General features: G+C 39.9%; 1 protein-coding gene across 4 annotated transcripts in view; it reads left to right on the forward strand.

The window, feature by feature from the left end:
- DIP2B (DIP2 acetate--CoA ligase B (putative)) overlaps positions 1–13,952 on the forward strand; it is a 198,013-nt gene that overhangs the window by 144,615 nt on the left and 39,446 nt on the right. For all 4 annotated transcript variants that reach the window (XM_034412436.3, XM_034412437.3, XM_034412438.3 and 1 more), the window contains 6 exons: positions 639–788; positions 7,973–8,092; positions 9,139–9,336; positions 10,621–10,712; positions 11,664–11,774; positions 12,588–12,711. In XM_034412436.3, the coding sequence (XP_034268327.1) occupies positions 639–788; positions 7,973–8,092; positions 9,139–9,336; positions 10,621–10,712; positions 11,664–11,774; positions 12,588–12,711 (795 nt within the window). The remainder of the gene's footprint in view (positions 1–638; positions 789–7,972; positions 8,093–9,138; positions 9,337–10,620; positions 10,713–11,663; positions 11,775–12,587; positions 12,712–13,952) is intronic.

Genomic DNA, 13,952 nt, shown 5'->3' on the forward strand with positions numbered 1-13,952 from the left:
ATCCAGTCTAGAATTATTTTAGTCAGTAGTGTCAATATCATTGTTTTTGTTGCAATTTAGAAACTTAGTGAAAATCTGTATGTTTGTAAAAGGATTCAGTTTAAGTTTTTCCTATTACATGCAGTTATCTAGATGAATTGTAGAAGTTAAATGACCTTTTCCCATCACACATTTGCTGAGTTGTATACTGAAGAATCTGAAAGAATCCTACAGTTCATAATAGTAGTTACATGGACAAAAATTCTCCTCTTTCCCTTAGGTACAATTCTTATCTAGGCAAGAGAATACATTTGATATGCTGGTGTAGTGTACTTTTTTCCTGCCTCTTGAACATTGCAGTGGACACCTTAAATCAAATTCAGATAGTCCCGTTAACCTTCAAAAAGAGACAATGTGATCTGTTGGTTACCAAAGAAGAAATGTGAACTGACATGAATAACTAAATGGAAAGTAAAAATGAAACTTAGTATGCATCATGTTCTCTCTCCTTTGTGGTTTTTGTCAAGATAATTGAACCAAAAACATATACCCTTGCATCAGAGAAGGGAAGAATTGTGAAGGTAACCAGTTTCCTCTTGGGTCATCTTGTAACAAGAAGTAATCTGAATCTGACTTTTCTTCCTTGATCCTCTTTTCAGAGAATTTTTCAGTTCCCCCGGATGTTACTGCAACTACCTCCACACCCGCCTCTTCTGCACGCCCGTCTGCTATTGACCTTCCTCCATCGGGAATAGTGAAGGGCATGCACAAAGCATCCAACCGGTCCAGCCTTATGGACACAGCTGATGGTATATCTGCAGAACCACAATGCTGTATTGTCCCCCCCAAAAATAAAATTTAAGCAGGAATTGGGCCATTTAATGTCACAGAATTCTGAAAGGATAACATATGGGAGTTTGGGACTCAAATGGGGGCAGCAGGGTGGGGCTCCTGATAACATGGAATCCTTAGTTCTATCCTCTGTTGCTTCTGTGCAAAAATAACTATGTACTTAAGAAAGAAAAAGCTTCTGTTATTTAGCTTAACTTTCCAAGACTCCCAGACTTGACAGCCGCCATGGTCTATGAGTAGGTTAACTACCTGGAGTAGCATCACAAGGATGGTTTGATGTGTCTTACGATGGAAGATGCCATGTCTACAGAGAAAAGGCTTGCAGTTTTCAAATAGTCCCAACTAAATTTGTGAACAGAACAGTTAGCCCTGTATTACCACCAACATTTATGTTGCTAGGATAGGCAGGAAAATGTTGAGATAAGTCTCAGTTGGTTTTTCTTTGGTAAAGAGAAGGGGGGGGGGAAAACCAAAAGTATGTAATTTTGTGAAAAACAAAATGGGCTTGCCTTGGTTCTTGAAGGGGTGCAAAGATTACATCATTCAAATTTGAGCAACAACAAAGAAAAGAGGGAGATGGTTTCGGAACAGCCAAAATCAACCAAGCCACATATTTTATTTAAATTTCCGACACAGTAGGAAATATTCATTAGTAGTATTTTGCTTTCTATTCAGAATCCTATTAAATCCCCAGGTAGGAAGTACACGGAGAGGTTATATTTTATAATCATTTCTGGAGACATAATTCTTTAATACATCTTTTATAGAATGAAAGATAATGATTCTTTTTACAGGCAAAACAAAATTCTTCAGATGAATATCAGGCAAATGCATTGGCAAAGGCTTGAATTGTATTGGCTTTTCTTGCTACACTTCTTTACATTTTGTTTCATACTTCTTTGGTTATATGACAAGCTGAGTTATCTATATCTCCGACCCTGTGTAAGAAGAACAAGCTGCCAGAGCCTTTATCAAATATTTCAGCGAGAGACACATGGCCACTTCTCATAATTAATAAGCCTAAATCTCAACGCATGGAAATCCAGGCTTGACAGTTGGAACTTTAGAGAAGGATAGTTCCTTCTCCAGAGTTTTCACTTGTTAAGAATCAAATAACCATATGCATGGACACTCTGTAGTTTGGCACATGGGAAAAGGACCTTCCATCAGCTAGGTAAAAACATTAAAGCAACTCCATTTGCCAGTTTAGTACATTATTAAAAATCCAACAGAGGAACCAGAAAAAAGAAAGTTGCTATTTAAAATAAAACATAGAAAACTTGCTAACTAAAACTGTCAAGTGCAGTTGTTCCTTGAGGATATTTTCGAGGTTGACACTTCATGGCAGGATCTGGTCTTGATCATTCACCAGCTGCTTGAAGTCAACGCAACTTCACCAACAGCAGGTTTTCCTTTGAGGTGGCAAAGTAGATAGGCAGATATGGAATAACTTCCCCAGAGGAAATTTCAAAATGACAGATTTTCAGATAGTTGATTCATATAGATTTAATTTAATTTAATTAATTAAATTTATATGCCGCCCCTCTCCGAAGACTCAGGGCAGCTCACAATACATTTAAAAAATCATTATAAAAAGACATTGAAAAATTAAAAAACATTAAAAACATTAAAAACTCATTCACACCATTCATGGCCAGATCTCGCCAGATCACAAGAGCGAGATCAACGGCCCCAGGCCTGCCAGAAAAGCCAGGTCTTCACCACTTTTCGGAAGGCCAATAGGGTGGGGATGGTCCGGACCTCAGGAGGTAACTGGTTCCAGAGAGCTGGGGCAGCCACAGAGAAGGCCCTCCCCCATGGGCCCGCCAGCCAACATTGTTTAGCTGATGGCACCCAGAGGAGACCAACTCTCTGGGATCTTACCAGTCGCTGGGACCTATGCGGCAGAAGGCGGTCTCGAAGACAACCTGGCCCTGAGCCATGTAGGGCTTTAAAGGTAATAACCAACACCTTGAATTGTGACCGGAGACCAATAGGGAGCCAGTGCAGCTCGCAGAGAATTGGTGTAATGTGGGTGTACCTAGGTGCACCCACGACAGCTCGCGCGGTTGCGTTCTGGACCAACTGTAGTCTCCGAACACTTTTCAAGGGTAGCCCCATGTAGACCACGTTGTAATAATCTAACCGTGAGGTGACAAGGGCATGAGTGACTGTGAGGAGAGCCTCCCGATCCAAGTAGGGTCGCAATTGGTGCACCAGGCGAACCTGTGCAAAGGTCCCCCTAGCCACAGCAGTCAGATGTTGCTCTAATCTTAGCTGTGAGTCTAGGAGGACACCCAAATTGCGAGCCCGTTCTGAGGGGGACAATTTCTCCTCCTCCCCCCAGAACCAAGGATGGACAATCGACATAGTTTTTAGGAGGCAATACCCACAGCCACTCGGTCTTGTCTGGGTTAAGTCTGAGCCTGTTGACTCCCATCCAGACCCTCACAGCCTCCAGGCACCGGCACATCACATCCACTGCATCACTGAATTGATGCAGGCTAGAGATATACAGCTGGGTATCATCCGCGTATTGCTGATATCTCACCCCGTGTCATCGGATGATCTCACCCAGCGGCTTCATGTAGATGTTAAATAGGGGAGAGAGGACCGAGCCCTGAAGCACCACACAAACGAGGGGCCTCGGGGTCGACCTCTGTCCTTCTACCAACACCGACTGTGACTGACCAGAGAGATAGGAGGAGAACCACCGTAACACAGTGCCTCCCACTCCCAGCTCCCTTAGTCGTCCCAGAAGGATACCATGGTCAATGGTATCGAAAGCCACTGAGAGGTCAAGTAGCACCAAGATGGAGGAATGACCCCCATCTTGGGCTCGCCAGAGATCATCCATCAGTGTGACCAAAGCAGTTTCCGTGCTGTAGCCAGGCCTGAAGCCAGACTGAAAAGGGTCTAGATAGATCCTGTGTAGCACAAGGCTGAATTCTAGGACAATCAACCTGCAGTTCAGTTTTATCTGAGTTTTGGTCGGGATATCCCCAAGAATGTTGTGTGTTTAGGGCAGTGTTTTTCAACCTTAGCAACTTTAAGAAGTCTGGCTAGGGAATTCTAGGTGTTGAAATCCACACATCTTAAAAGTTGCCAAGGTTGAGAAACACTGGTTTGGGGTAATGGTTTATAGCAAGGGGGGAAGAGAAACCTATTCTGTCACACTAGAACGTTTTTGTGCCTTTCAAAGAGCTGGTGATCAGGTCCTTATGCAGTTTTTTAGTTTGTGATTTAGTAACCCAAATTTGGGACCTTGCTCTGCTCACCTTTCCCAGAAATTGCAAATATCTTCACTGCCGCAACTGGGGCCAGCCTTTCAGTATATGTGTGAGCAGAATATATTTGCTCTTTAAACTCCTGTCTGATTACCCAGACAGTTCTTGCAGTTGTCAAAAACATAATTTATGCCCAGAGATTTTCCTTTCCTACTCTTTCCTGCTACCCTATTGGTGCTGCTTTGATTTTGTATCCCTGGGAAGAACCAAAACCTGCTGTCTGATTTGTCATGTTGTCCCATTGTGTGGAATTGCTGTTGCTGCTTATAAGTCAATATTTCTGAGAATTGGACAAAATACACTTCTTTGATACGAGTAAGAATGTATGGCTGGAATAATCACAAGTTACTGTCACTTTTATTGTGTTTTCTGAAGAAGAATAAAACGAGTTGTATTATGGATCTCTTTCCATTGTTAATTACCAAATAATGGCTATAGGAGTAAAAGATTCAGAAAGTAAAGTCTGGCATATAAGTAATGAAGTTGTGTTTCTAACTAAAATTGGAAAAGTTTTGTTTTCTTTCTGTTAAAAATTAGTAGTAGAGTACAAATGTCAGCAATAAATTCAATTTTTTGAACAATTTCTTGGATGGATTCTGAACTTCAGAGCCTCTGGCTTTTTAATATTGGATAGTCCCATATTGTGTTTTCTCTGCAGTCACAGTTGTAGTTTGTATTAACATTTGTGTAAAACAAGTATGTTACTTGTGCAATATCAGCTGCTACCACTGAAACCAAAGGCAGAATTTTTTTCCAGTTCTTAATTCTGCGCCTAAATTCCCACAAGGATTTCTTGTTTTGTTTTGTGAGATCTCTGCTTGTCATAGCATGGCTCTTTCACCCTTGCTCTGTTTCTGTTTTTAGGAAACTGTATTTGCTTTAGAAACGAATTTTGCAGCCAAAAAAAGATAGCTGATTTCACATGTGTGAATTAAACATATTTATTAGAAAATTTGGATTGCTCATTTTGAGATCAAAAGTACAAAGGCAAAGCAACTGCTTTATATGTTTTACTCCTACAGCCATGTGTGGTATTTTTAAAAATGGTTTTTGATATTGCTCATTTATTGAGCTAGTTCCATCTCTAGAGAAGTGATTTTGTCCCACTTTTCAGCGCAACTGCTTTCCATGTTTTTTTAAAAAAAGTATAATTGTTAAGTGTCCTACTTTATATGTAAAACACCTGTTCTAGTGGAGTTTGCCTACTTAAAGATTGGGGGGGGGCACCCTAAATTATTGTAGCTGTAGGACTTTTGCTACAAGCAATCCTTGGTTAATAATGGTAATTGGGACCCAGAATTTCTGTCACTAAGCAGTGTGTTATGTGACCACATTGTTTAGAGATAGAAATCCTAGCAGTTCCTATTGCCATCATTAATTAAATCTCGCTGGTCATTAGGTAAAGACCCAGCCTGATTCTAGCCATTCCTAGCTTGGTCCCTCCCAGCTCTAAGCCTCAGTAAGAGTCTGCTTCCTCTTGAACTTCCCCTTACCAGCTATATTTGCATGCCCCATCTCTGCCCTTTTGACTGCCCTGCACAGTGATACTCCTCAGCAGAGATGGCAGTGTTACACGGGGGCTGAAACAGAGAGGCCTATGGCTTTCAATAGCTGCCACTGCCCCTGAGTCCTTACTTTAGAACCACCCACCACCACTACTGAGAAGTGCCACCTCAAACCTCCTGCTGCAGCTAGCTACCAAGGGGCCACAATGCAACATCCCAGCCGCCCAGGAGTGAAATGCTCCCAGTTCGGACCGGATCGCCCGATCCGGTAGCAATGGAGGCAGGTGGTTTGGAGAACCGGTAGCAAAAATCCCTGCCCCCCTCCAATTGCCCAGCTGAGCCATGCAATCATCAGAGGCTTTTTTATTTTATTTTTAAAAGCATTTTTTCTACAACCTCTTTGGCCAAAAAACTGCTTTTAAAAGTAAAAAAAAAAAAAAGCCTCTGATGATTGCGCGTCTCAACTGAGATCATCAGAGGCTTTAAAAAAAAAAGCTTCTGCCGATCAGGCAAGTCAGCTCGGTCAGCTGGGATCACCAGAGGCTTTAAAAAAAAGAAAAGAAAGCCTCTGCTGATCAGGCAAGTCAGCTGGGATAGTCAGAGGCTTTAAAAAGAAAGAAAGAAAGCCTCTGCCGATCAGGCAAGTCAGCTGGGATCATCAGAGGCTTTTAAAAGCATTTTGTTAACAACCTCTTCAGCTGAAGAGGTTGGGAAAAAAATGGTTTTAAAAGTAAAAAAAAAAAAAAAAAGTTGGCTACACTCACTCACTCAGTCATATTACCCACCATCACCAAGCCACACCCACAGAACCGGTAGTAACAAATTTTACATTTCACCACTGCAGCCGCCCCACCAACCTGCACTCCACTGGGTCTTGCGCTCAGCTGACCTTCTTCATTGTCTTCCTCCCACCACTGAAAAGGCACGCCTGGCCTGGCCCTATGCAAAGCAGCTGCTGGCCGTGCTTTCTTTCTGGTGCCATGTACATCCTTCTCACAATGCTTCATAGAGATTGTGAACAGGGGTGTCAAACTCAAGGCCCGCGGGCCAATCTGACCCACGGAGTGCTTAGATCTGGCCCGCAGGGCCACCCTATAAATAGCGAAGGACCAGCCCGTGGTGCCTCTGCCAGTGAAAACGGAGCTTGGGAGGGCCGTGTGCGGCCCTCCCAAGCTCCTTTTCACTGGCAGAGAGCTGCAGGAGGATGCTCCTGCCCGGACCACCACAGGTGCCCCCAACACGAGTGATGTAGAGCTAGCCACGCCCACCCTGGCCATGCCCATTCAGCCCCCCGAGGTCAAACACAACCTTGATGTGGCCCTCAATGGAAATGAAATTGAGTTTGACACCCCTGGTTTATAACAATTTACAAAAATTGTATACATTTTGAGACCTGAGTGTACATGCCAATCATTCAGTACCACTGTACCTTTGAACGGTCGCTGAACAAATGAGCATTAAACAAGAATTACCTGTATTTATGTGATAGGCTGTTCATGCTTTGGAAATGATTCAGAAGAAATGCTTCAGACCATAAGCACATCTGCCTGCTATTCACTGAAGCAGCTTAATTTTTTTCATGCCTTCCACTGAAACCTGAAAAAAAGATTCTGCTGCTTTAAGGAACCTGCTTATTAAAGGTGACTGTTAAAGCAGAGAAACTTTTTTCCTCACATTCATGCAGAATCTTGAAAAGAAATGAGGGTTCTTTAATGAATAGCAGAATTGTGCTGTGCAATGATTTTTGAAGTATGTAAAGCCTTTGAAGATAATTGTCTAGCTTTTGATAAGTCTCCAGTTGTCCTTGCACCCTCTGGTGGCCATGTCTTAAGGCAATATTATCAAAATAACCTTGAATGCAGCTGTATCCATTCAGCCAAACATTTCTGATCAGCTAGGAATTGAGGTCTGAAAAGTATTGATAAATGCCATGGTTTGTAGCCCTAGCAGAAACAGAAGGTATTTTATGATAACATCCACCGTAAGACATAATAAACCTATATATCCTGTGTGATGCCAATATTAATGGTAGATTTGAAAAGCAGAAAAATAATCTAAGTATTAGGAAAACATCTTTTGAAATATTCAGTTTACTCTACATTTGGACTTCATCCCAAATATAAGATATCTTTTTATATATCAGAAAGATTATGTAATTTCTCTAAAATTACAATTACCCATATTTTACAATGGCTCTCATTTCTAAACTTGCAAAAAACTGGATGGCAACAACACTGGAGTTCTTTTGTCAAGTGGTCAGCCAGATTTTTGTAGTCCAGCTATTATAGGTCTATGTTTGCTCATATTTGATGTATTTCTGGTAAACTGAACTCATTTCCGATACTGTAGGTGTCCCTGTAAATAGCAGAGTCTCCACAAAAATCCAGCAGCTACTCAATACTCTGAAGCGACCTAAACGGCCACCTCTGAAGGAGTTCTTTGTGGATGATTTTGAAGAAATTGTGGAAGGTATATAGATTGGGCATCTTTCCATGGACTATATAATGGGGCTATTATCATATACCAGTGCATCTCAATCTCTTTTTTCTCACTTTTGCATGTTTACTTTAAGTCTTAAAGTCTATTAATTAATTAAAAGTCTTTTCCTTGGCCAAGTGTTGAGAAAAATGTATGAGATAACCATCTCAGATCAACAGAAGAGCCACTAAATGACTAGGGGCACATGGAATATGAAGCTGTTGATTCCAATGCCAAGTTTATTTAAAAGGGTGTTTAGTAGAAGGTATGCCTTCATGGACAGATGTAATATTGTCCTATAAAAATATTCATGAAGAATAAATATTCTTTGAAAGTCAAATTCCTTGAATTAAAATTACCTGATATGTTGGGGGTTTTTTGGGGGGGAATTTAATAAAACACAATTTGTCTCCTCTTGGCATAGTTATTTCTTTGTTCCTTATTCCATCATCTACTCCCACTTCAGAATTTTCTGCCCTGTTGCTCTATATAAGGAATAGTTTCTCTTTATTTCTAAAAATTACAATCTTCTTTGCTTCTCTAAATACCAGACAGTTTGTCCCTATTTTTCTTGTCCTCTTCTATCTTTGGTGTATTTTTTTTTAACTCAAGCCCTATTTCTAATCTCTTTGATTGAGAGTTAAATTTTTCTGGATATGAATTTTAACCTTGGTATTCTATATTACATCTAGTATGTGGTTCATGCTATACAATATAATTATACAGTAGCAGCAAGCGTAATAGTAGGTTTCTACCAAATGCAGTTGGATTAACAATATGGTTTTCTAGGTTTGAAAGCAGACGCATTTCCTATCTCCTATTGTGAGACGTTTTTCCTTAGCAACAAATATATTCAAATTGCTTTGGCCTTTAACAATAGATTTCAAAACCCTAATTATTAGAACCATTGGAGGGGAAGAGTGGGGAATCTTTTGCATCACTAATAGGGAGGAATGTATAGTTTATTAGCATTTTTAGAACATTGTTCCATTTTGTGAATGGTTTTAACATTTGATTGGATGATGTTTTCTTTGTAGTTCCACAGCCAGACCCTAATCAGCCCAGGCCTGAGGGGCGTCAGATGACACCTGTGAAGGGAGAACCCTTGGGTGTAGTTTGCAATTGGCCTCCTGCTTTAGAAGCAGCTCTGCAACGCTGGGGAACAACACAGGCCAAGTGTCCTTGTTTGACAGCCCTGGATGTTTCTGGGAAACCCGTCTACACGTTGACATACGGTGAGTTTCATTAGCTTGATAGTCTTCATGTTTTACCGTACATATCTCTATATTGAGCCACAGTGGCACAGTGGTTAGAATGCATACTGCAGGCTACTTCTGCTGACTGCTGGCTGCCTGCAATTTGGCAGTTCGAGTCTCACCAGGCTCAAGACTGACTCAGCCTTCCATCCTTCCGAGGTGGGTAAAATGAGGACTCAGATTATTGGGGGCAATAGGCTGACTCTTTAAACCTCTTAGAGAGGGCTGTAAAGCACTGTGAAGCGGTATATATGCCTAAATGCTATTGCTATTGCTATCTCTTTGAGTTTATCTGCTTTGCTTGATGCATTAAGCAGTTAATTGATGAAGTAGTGTTTTGCTAATCTGCATTCATTCTGCCCTTCATGGACATTAGGTTTTCATCTAATGTATACAGCATATATAGATTATATATAGTTATAGTAGATACCGGTAGTTGCATCTATGATAACCATAGCACAAATTGTGTATTAAGTTTCATCAAGTAGTCAGCAGATCAATATAGATTGGATACCTTAAAAGAAAAAACACGTAATCTAAAGTAATGAGAACACTGTTACTATTCTGTTTTCTAGATTTAAATTGTGATAGGTTTAGATTTTATTTGAGATATAGCAAAAACATGTATGTTTGTGTATCATTGGGTATACAGCATCTCTATTGGCTACTTTCTACTCCATAGCAAGTAAAGCCTCATTCGGGATGGTCAGCAACTATTATTGTCTGGCTGGCATTACAGGGAAGAACACAATGCTAAGAAAATTCTTGCCTCTCTTGGCTATCAACCCCAATTTTATTCACAGGACAACTTGATTTACTTCATTCAGATGGACCCAGTTTGTGGGGGCAATAAGCTGCCTTTGTATAAATATACAAAAGTATGAAGGCTATTGCTTAACGCATTGTAAGCCGCCCTGAGTCTCCGGAGAAGGGCGGCATATAAATCAAATTTAAAAAAAAAAAAAGATTGTTCATCTGAGGCACTTATCTTTTTGGGCCAAAGTGAATGGCAGTTAAGGTCACATAGCCTTTTCAGTGGTCTAACCTTGAACCATTCTGTGGGTGCTCTTTTTTATGGTGCCTGACATCATTTTTCTCATGCATTTATCAGGGTTTAGCTGCTGAATTTAAATTTTTGTGACCCTTTTCCCCTTCATACTGCAAACCGAGTCAGATATCATGTATCGTAATAAATATTATGTAGGAATATAATACTGTTGCTAATGCCACGAATGTGTTGATTGCTTTTTCTCTTTATTCCAGGCAAACTGTGGAGCAGAAGCCTTAAGTTAGCTTATACACTATTGAACAAGCTGGGCACCAAAAACGAACCTGTATTGAAACCTGGAGACAGGGTAAGATGCTTTACCTTCTAACTCGCACTTCTTATGATAAGCAAGAGTGATCAATCAGGTGTACAGGTAGTTCTCACTTAACAGTAATTGGGAATACAGTTTTCATTGCTAAGTGACGCAGTTGTAAAACGTGATGTCATGTGACTGCATTGCTTAGTGACAGTAATCTGGCAGTCCCACTACTGCCTGGAGAGGGAGGTACTGGGTTGGCCAGAACTTTGGGGACCAGTTTTAGTTACAGATAGTTCTCGACTTAATGACCACAGTTGAGCTCAAAATTTCCATTGCTAAGCAAGAGAGTTGTTAAGTGAGTTTTACCCCATTTTACAACCATTCTTGCCACCGTTGTTAAGAAAATCACTGCAGCTTTAAATTAGTAATAGGGTTGTTGAGTGAATCTGATTTTATTTATTTATTTATTATTGAATTTATATTGCTACCTATTTGCACATGATGACTCAAGGCAGCTTACAGAGTATAAAACTTCATTTAAATCAATAAAACTAATAAAAAAGAATCAAATAAATTAATATAATATAATATAGTAAAACCCCCACCATTTTCCCATTGACTTTGCTTGTCAGAAGGTGACAAAGGATCACATGACCCTGGGACACTGCAGTAGTCAAATTCAGACCGTTGCACACCGTCTGAATTTTTATCATGTGACCATGAGGATGCTGCAGTGGTCATAAGTATGAAAAACTTTCATAAGTTACTTTATGTATGAGGGGTTGTTAGTCAAGCACTATCTGTATAACCCATCTATTACAATTGGTAGAACTGTTTTTTTTTTTTTTGTTTGTTTGTTTGTTTTGTGAATAACCTTGGGAAAGCTACTCGTGTATTTTGTTCAATTAAAATATCCACTTTTACCTGTTAAAAGTAATGGTCAAAACATGAATGCTGTTTTCCCTTCTTTCTCTAATGAAGTATTTTTGTGAATCACAGGTAGCCCTTGTTTATCCCAACAATGACCCTGTCATGTTCATGGTGGCATTCTATGGCTGTTTGCTGGCTGAAGTCCTCCCAGTGCCGATTGAGGTGCCTCTAACCCGAAAGGTAATAGTGATTGATCATAGAGGAGTCATAAGCCGTGAGTGCAAATAAGAAACAAACAAGTTGTTGCTCTTAGATGCACTTACATTCTTGAGGTTTCCACCAATTGTTCCTTTGCTAGGTTCCTAGGCTTGCAAAGAGATGTTCAAGTGGGTCCTCCATTTCACAGCTATTATATAGACAAACTCACAAAACCATGGTTTCTTTCCCTGTATACTCATTGTGCATGCAGATATAGTGTGAAATAGGAGAAGAATCTCAGAATTAAGCACTTTGTTAAAATAAAATAGTGGGGACACTGGTGTCTACTCTTCATTCCATTGAGTTTTATAGTACAGTAGTCACATAAGGGAAGGGTAGATCCTTCGGTCATTGTTATTATGTTTTAAACATTATTGTGCTTGTTTAAAGTTTGACATTTTTACACATTTCAGTTTTAATAAAATTAAGATTGAACAGTGAAAAAAGTAGACTATTCCATAGCTATGTTAATTGTTATGCCAAAAGAACAAATTTATTTAATTTGAACAATAGTCTGAAAATCAACTTTTATTGAAACTCTTTTTCTTATTAAAGAGATTGCAATTCAGATTGCAAGCTGCGTTTACTAAAGAGTCAAATTTTAGGCAATTTTATGCTTTTCTACAATTGATATTATTCTCAAACCACAATCTGGATATGTGTATTTGCTCTGTCCCAATGTCCCAATGTTACTATCCATTTAGCAATACTTTACTAAAATATAAGTTTTGTGTGGTTAAAAGTGACACTGGTTACTAGGCTGCAAATCATAGTTGTTTCCTTCCTTTTCTTCAGGATGCTGGTGGCCAGCAGATTGGCTTTCTACTGGGTAGTTGTGGCATTGCTTTGGCACTCACCACTGAAGTTTGCCTGAAGGGACTCCCCAAAACACAAAATGGAGAAATTGTGCAATTCAAGGGTTTGTTATATTTAAAATGTTTTTAAATATATTTTTTAAAAAGTAATGAAAATGGTTGCCTACATCTACTTTTCCACCAGTTGTAGAATAAATAAAGTAATTGACCTAAATATAGTTAATTGTAAGTGTATTTGGCATAAGCAGGTTATGAATCTAACTATCACAAAAATATATAGCATCTGTCATTCCTCTAGCAGAGGAACCGTTAGATTGTTAAGCCTCAAAAATTAGAACTATCTATATTTCTGCTGTTGAGCCCACCAACCACAGTATCTTTCATAACGGGAACGAACTGGAAATACATTGTCTTGTTGTTCTGTGGCTTTAAACACAAAATAGTGAAGCTCTAAATAGCTTACACATTGAGTATCACTTCATGCTATGAAAATAATATGGTCTGCTTATTCTTTTTTCTCAGTTTCACATATTTGTAAACAGCTGGTGCATAGCAACTTCATCCAATACAATTATGGAAAAATATTTTTTAAAAAAGAAGACTTTCATTATCACAATTATTTCTGTGCAAAGAGAGTTTCTGAGAAATCTGCCAGTCTTCTGAGACAGCCCTAATTTCAACATTCCTTTTGTGGTTCACAGTAATATGTACTCTGTCTATGTATTGTATACATAGTACTCTGTCTATGTATGGTTGTCGCCTGTTTCCTTTTAAATTAACTTTTTCTGAGGATTAGACATCAGACATTAAGAAAACTGGGGAACTGAATTTGTGGTAGCAAGCTGCTTCTGAATGAGCCAAGTCCCCATGATTTGTACTGTAAGTGCAACCCTATGTTCTGCCCCAGCTTCGGATTCCCAGAGAATGTGACACACACCAAGATTGGCAAACACTGTTTAATTCCAAACAAACCCCTTTCAAGAATGCAGGCTTCCCGTGCAAAGGGTCCTTATCAAAGTTATTAAGAACAAAGTCCGACAAAGGTTGGCAACCAGCCCAGAAAACCAGATATAAGTTGCTCACTCTCCAAGATGCTCTGTAGTAATGAGACATTTTTCTAGCAAGAAAGCACTAGCTGCGTGCGACTTAAATAGGTTAAGGGAGTAGCCAATTATCCTCAAGCCCTACTCTCGAGTAGACCTCCTCCTCCTGAGTAGCCACTCCTGCCTTTTGGTAGCCCTGCATGCCCAAGCATTGAGGAGAGGCTCCTCCACTTCGCTCTCTCCACTGGAAGGAGCCTCTGGAAGTTCTGAAGGCCCTGGCTGAGTCTCTGCCTCTGGCACCA

This window comes from Pantherophis guttatus, chromosome 2 (genome assembly GCF_059756535.1).
Source record: "Pantherophis guttatus breed Tessera chromosome 2, ASM5975653v1, whole genome shotgun sequence".
NCBI classification, from domain to species: domain Eukaryota; kingdom Metazoa; phylum Chordata; class Lepidosauria; order Squamata; family Colubridae; genus Pantherophis; species Pantherophis guttatus.